Below are 6,152 nucleotides of genomic sequence, written 5' to 3' on the forward strand. Positions count from 1 at the left end.
TCAAGATCTTTCAGTTTTCAAAAACATTACCATGCCTTACCATTGCTTTACCAGGTTTTGGGAGATTTTAAAAGCTTTTCTTTAGGTGATTTGCAGAGTTATCCATTCTTTGAGGGGCCTTATCATTCATTAAGAGACTGAGGCGTGTAATTAAAAGGGAGAAAGCAGAGGAGATATCGAGGAAAAGTGAGTTTAACACAAAATCCCCGCATTGGCAGACTTGAACATGATCTGAGTGTAATACCCCGCTGATGTCATTTTCACAGCCTCTTGTCACTAAGCAGATTCACACACGCACATACACACAGACACAGCAGGACTGGCACTACGAGTAAAGTGAGAAGCCCTGTGGAATCTCTCTCCTCTCTCGTTTTTCTGAATAAAGCAAGTCTGGAGTAATAATTTGTCAGCACTCTTCAGACACTTCAGAACATATTGTGCCTCCCATGGCCGATGGAATACCACCTCAAGATATAGACTCTTAACAGTCTATATCTGAGGCACCTTGTAGGCAACCTCAGTTTACTAATGTTCTTGCTAACCCTCAAGACAAGGCTGTGTGCAAAACTAAACAATCTGACACGATTTTTTTTTGTAGATGGACAACACTGCTGTATCTAAAACCTATGCACCGCCACCACATAAAACAAGAACCAAAACGAGCAACAGTTCAGGCCTTCTTCTTGTGTTTAACGCTTACACTAGCTTGGTAGGAACCAAAGAACGGACCAATTGAGCTCGATAAGAGGGAAAGAGAACTTACCTTAGCACTTGCTAATGGGATACTCTTATCTGTACCAGCTATTAAAGGACGTATTACTAAAGTCTCTGAGCATAAAAAAGCACTCATTTGTTCACTCAATCTCCACCATCCATCATCTGCTCTGTGCCATCTGTTTCATCGATCAACCAACAGGCAGACAGATCCCTCTTCAAGGTCTCGTTCTCTGTGGAAGTGGCATGATAATACACTGCCGGAAGCTTCAGTATGTTCCTTACCTCTTTCCCAGACAGGTAGTAGGCGGACAGCAGACCTCCAACGAACCGGATGTTCACCTCAAACACAGACACTTCGGCGTTCTGCAACAGGTACAGAGAAAAGAAATATGAGATGATTAAAAAAACTAAATACAACTCATGAATATGAATAAAGCACAAACTCATCTGTTGAAGTGATTTGAGGAAGTGGCTAAACTAGAAAAATGTCTTTAAATAATGCGTATGGATGTGTAGATAATGCATATGTATGTGTTAAGGGTGTATTGAGCTATGGATACCTATTTTGCATGAGTTAGCGTGCTAACATTGGCATTTAGCTCAAAGCACCACTGTGCCAAAGCCTCACTAGCATAACTGCAGATATTGAAAGATATTTGCTTCTATATGTGCAGTTTTTTAGTCATTCTGTCTTTTGATTCAGCAGCAGATTTTTTTAAAGGCTTTTTGAATAATCTTCTGATAAAATGCAGGCACACTCACTCCAATCGGGCACAGAACAGAGGAGGGCTTCACAACGCCTCAAAAGTTACAAAAGAAATCCTTCGATACCAAACATTGCCTTAAATGGCAGTGATAAAATGTGTTGCATCTAAAAATACAATGCCTCTATTTCTAGACAGTTTTGGCAGAGAAAATGGGACAAACAATAACAAAAATTGGAAGTCTGTAAAGCCATTTGTCTCGGCAGCAGAACAATGAAGCTTCATCTCTCGCTCCCGCTCTCTTCACGTCTTTATGAACAGATTCCTGAGTCAGATGAAGTTTTTGTGCTTGACTGACAGCTCTCATAAGTCACTGCTGTCAACCAGAGATAGGACAATAGACTCTGTCCTGTGGAAAAAACAAATTATATGCCAGACAAAATGCGTCCCGTCATTTCCCCCCCCCCAAGTCTGAATGACTGATTGAGTAGTTAGATTGTGTAGCTAATTCGTCCTAATTAAAATTGAATTATTTCCTCCACAACACACAGGCATTGGAAATGCAAAAGGGCAATATTATATCTTCCTGCTGCCTGCTGTCTATTAGCAGTGCAGTTTAAATAAGCTAGAAACATAATGTCCTATATTTGAATGAATAAACAGCTGCATTTGAGCAGTTCTGAATAAGTCACTTATTCAAGAGAATAACATTTACAGCAGTTTTCCTGCAGTATCTTGTGTGACAGCCTTTAGTAGCCATCGCTGCCGTTAACTGTTAACAGTGACCCTCTGAGTCAGCAGTTGTGTGACGTTATCTCATTCCTGCAAGAGGAACTGACAGAGTTGGCAGGCGAGGAGTCAAGCCTCCTGATGTTGCAACATTAAAGCCATTAGCAGAGCGCACATGAAACCGACAAAGAATGGCCTTTTCCTGAGAGAGAACTAATTAAGGGTTGTAGCAAGATGAGTGGATGAGATAATGGCCGAAGTAGCCCTCTTTAGATCAAAGTGTATCTTGTGATTATTTTTGTGAATGGCTAGCTGTTATGTTGTCACTGGATAACCTGCACTACTGTTTTCAGAGCTTTCAATGACAAAAAAACTATACCTATGGTTTTCTCATTACAGGAAATGTTGAGTTTCCTTTTTCCCATCACGCTCTTTATAGCTTATGATTGTAAGTTGTGTTCCAGAGCGTTTGAGTTCTGACAGAGGAAGTCTCCTGAGTGCTATAAACCCTGTACTCATGCTCTCTCTCTTTAAATAGATTTAAAAGTGTTGCTTAGCTGCTTGTGTGGAAATAAATGGCAGTGACCTGTGTGGCTCCTGCAGTGGGACTCTGGGTGAGGTGTTGCAGCTATGGTCATATTTTCTCAGGTTTTGTGATGCAGGCTAAACGTTATTTCAGTCATTGTGATGCGGAAGTCAACATAAAAACTAAATTATTTTAGTTAATGTCATTATTCAAAAAGCAGCACCATCAAATCTTAATGGCTGAATCAAATTGGCTTTGAATTGCAGTGTATCGTATTGTTGTTGCATCCGATCGTAGACTGTGTATCTACATATGTATCGAATCGTCTGAGAGAGAGTTACACACCCTTTTTAGTAACAAAACAATGTCTTCTTTAATCAGAAACTGGGCAAGTATGTAGGGAAACCAACTGGTGCTAAAGAACAAGTAAGTGTTTTAGAAAAGATTGCACACGGAGTAGTGCTGGCTAAATTTCCCCTGGCTCATATGGCACTGGCTGAGTTAACAGGTGCCAGATCAATTCAATTAAATTTACTAAAATCTAGTAAAACTACTCCCTACATCATATTTTTGCACCTTAATTTGCACAATTTACTCCTTAGCCAGCAGCTCTTGTGGCACACAAAGGGTACGAACCATTTATCTTTAGCCCACAGTCCCTGAGAAAAACAGTTTACACAGCACTTACAAGGAGCACAGAAATATGGCAGAAATGTTTCTTCCACTGGCCACTGCTGTAGATTTACTGTGTGTTACTGTGCTGACAATTCAAAGCCACCAGAACTCTTGTACTTTGCTTCGGGACACTCGTATTGATGTAGACGTGTTGCATAAGGGCTTCAAGTATATCTGGATTCACTCCTTTTTTGTCCATCTGTCTGCTTGGCTGAGTGTCCAGAGACAAACACTCCTGGCTACTGTCCTCACTTCTGTGTTCATAAGTCTCAAACAATCTTCCTTATTGCTTCAACAAACCTTTGTCTTTCTCCCTCTTCTGTGTCTCAGAAGTTATCTGAAACCTCAAGGTGGAGCGTGCCTTCACTTTAAAGGCTCGTATACGCTGTGGCAATGTTTTCAATATCCTCAGAGAATGTAATTTAAAGACTTACTTTCCTGGGTTATTTTACTCGAGTCGCAAAAAGTTTATCGTTGCTCCTGAGACATAACATCAGCCCCCGTTTTGTGATTCCATGTCATTTATCATGCATCATCTTTCCGAAGTAAATGAGGAGAAATGTTTAAATCTAGTAACATTAGCTAACCTAAATAGATTTAAATCATTTCCAACCCCTCCCATGGTGGTTTCACAATACCCGCCTTCCCATTAAAAAGCACTTATTTCTAAGCATATGCAGAAAGTATCAAAGGTAGCTTTACGTCTCAACAATGTGCTACTGCGGCAGATCAGAAAACAATGGGCCTCCTGCTGTGACAATGCTGTTTGAGTGACGGGACGACTGCTGGCAAATACTGAAAATAAGGCAGGATTATGCACCGGGGATTGCTGTGGCACTGGAAAGTCAGGTGTGGCAAACCTCCAGAAGTGAATGAGCTGAAACACTGAACATCCACAGTTTTGGACACAGTACAGCGAGGAGGATTAAAGCTGATCTTTAGGGATAACTGATTGATTGGTCTTTGGTCCTGAGATACCTAAACTGATGTCTGCAAACAGTCTGCAGTCACGACTACAATAAAGGTTCCTGCTTAATGAGGAGCTCTTAACGGGGATATTATAATGAGGATGCTTCTACAATAAAGGCAGACATCAAAGGCAAGGGGCAAAGTGTGTGTGTTTTACTCACAGACATATCTACATGTTCCCCATGTCATTAAGCTAATCACCGAAAGCACCACAGTCCTTCAGAAATGAGCGCTGAGAAACATACAGTCTGTATATACCCGTGACGCCTTTTTTAAAAGCAGATTCTATGTAAGAGTGGAATATTTTATTTAGAAAATATCAATTCTCATATTTACGACAAGCTCTTCGATAATAAAAGCTAAAAATATTCAATCTGAAGAATCTGTAACAACCCTGTTATCTTGGAATCACGTTAACCTACATTTTGCTAAGAAACACAAATCTATAGGATCCTAGACAGGCATCTCATCTGCCTGAATTTCCACATATCGACTTTTTTTTGTAGGGTATACAAGACTTAAGCCATGGTGACAGGTTTAGGGTTTTGGAATGAATGGAAAGATGTGGGCTCCCCCTTATCCCCTTGTTCCAGATAAATCTGTATGCTGGAGAGCTTTTTCATGTAAAGCCATGTGAGGATATTCACAATTATCAGGTTAATACAAATTCACCACCATAAATTAAGCTAATGAATTAATTCACGGGGTAAGCGATAATATTGTATATCGTCCTATCCCTAACAGACAATACCTGCTATTTAACCTCGCTGTTTTGTCTTGTTAACAACCGACTGTCAGATGCGGGACAGGCGAGGCATCACGCATAAACAAACGTGTAGTTAAAAGCAACAATATCTCCGGTCTTCAGCGTCAAACTCAAAACAATCGTAGAAAAATAAATTAAAAAACACCAGAACAACAAGAAAGAACAAAAGGGAGCGAGCTGACAACACAGGAAGAGTTCGATTCCTTCCCACTTATCCATCCAGCAGTGTTTGACTATGTTTTACTGTCTGTGTGTGCTCGCACTAAGAAGTAAACAGTAATAGACTTGTGTATGGATCCGCTGGACCCGTTTTTGGCTCTTTGCCGCTGGGTTTTATTGATAACAGCGTGGACAAGGAATCGCAGTCAATACACTCATTTCCTGTCCACACACACACTTTTGTGACTCCTGTGGTCTTGTGCAATGTCATCAAAATGAATCGATTTCGGGATTCATAAATTCATTATTTACACGTGTTTTTTGTGGAACTGACACATTTCCAGGATATTCAGAGTCTGTTTTAAGCATCTCAGAAAAATAGTTTCAATACTTTTTATAACACATTAAGTGCACTGTGATCTATTACCAGCAGAGCCCATTAGAAGACTGCATAACTGTTTCTTACCATGCAATCACCCAGGCATTGGAGAATTGCTTTAGGTTTTATATCATGTCATTAAGGATACATTTACTACATAAAATATTAAACACCCAGCAATTTTGAGCTTATTATGTTTATTATATTATGTCTTGATTATACTAATCAACATGTGTTTATAATGCCTTAGTTAGTGCTTAGTACGCTGAAGGAAACAATTATCTGATTAATGTTTGGTCTCTGGACTCCTTGATATTAAATTTTGTTTTATAAACTACATATTAGATGTCATATTTTCTCGTTTTAATATGTTTTCTTGTTTTATCATATTCACATGTTGCTGTGAGTTCAGTCAGTGCACACATCGATGACTCATCTTAGACAGGCGAGTGACTAAGTGCATCAACATCAAGGCCTTTTTCCATCCTATTGCTGATCGTAAACAACACACACACACTATATATATAT

The 6,152-nt window shown here is 39.7% G+C and overlaps 1 protein-coding gene across 1 annotated transcript in view; it reads right to left on the reverse strand.

Annotated features, from left to right (window-relative positions):
- man1a1 (mannosidase, alpha, class 1A, member 1) overlaps positions 1-6,152 on the reverse strand; it is a gene marked incomplete at its 3' end in the record, with an annotated part of 72,441 nt that overhangs the window by 62,611 nt on the left and 3,678 nt on the right. The window contains 1 exon segment of the mRNA XM_035679190.1: positions 1,000-1,080. Within this exon segment, the coding sequence (XP_035535083.1) occupies positions 1,000-1,080 (81 nt within the window).

Source organism: Morone saxatilis, unplaced genomic scaffold (genome assembly GCF_004916995.1).
Source record: "Morone saxatilis isolate NCDOM2014 unplaced genomic scaffold, NCSU_SB_2.0 Contig7, whole genome shotgun sequence".
NCBI lineage: Eukaryota > Metazoa > Chordata > Actinopteri > Moronidae > Morone > Morone saxatilis.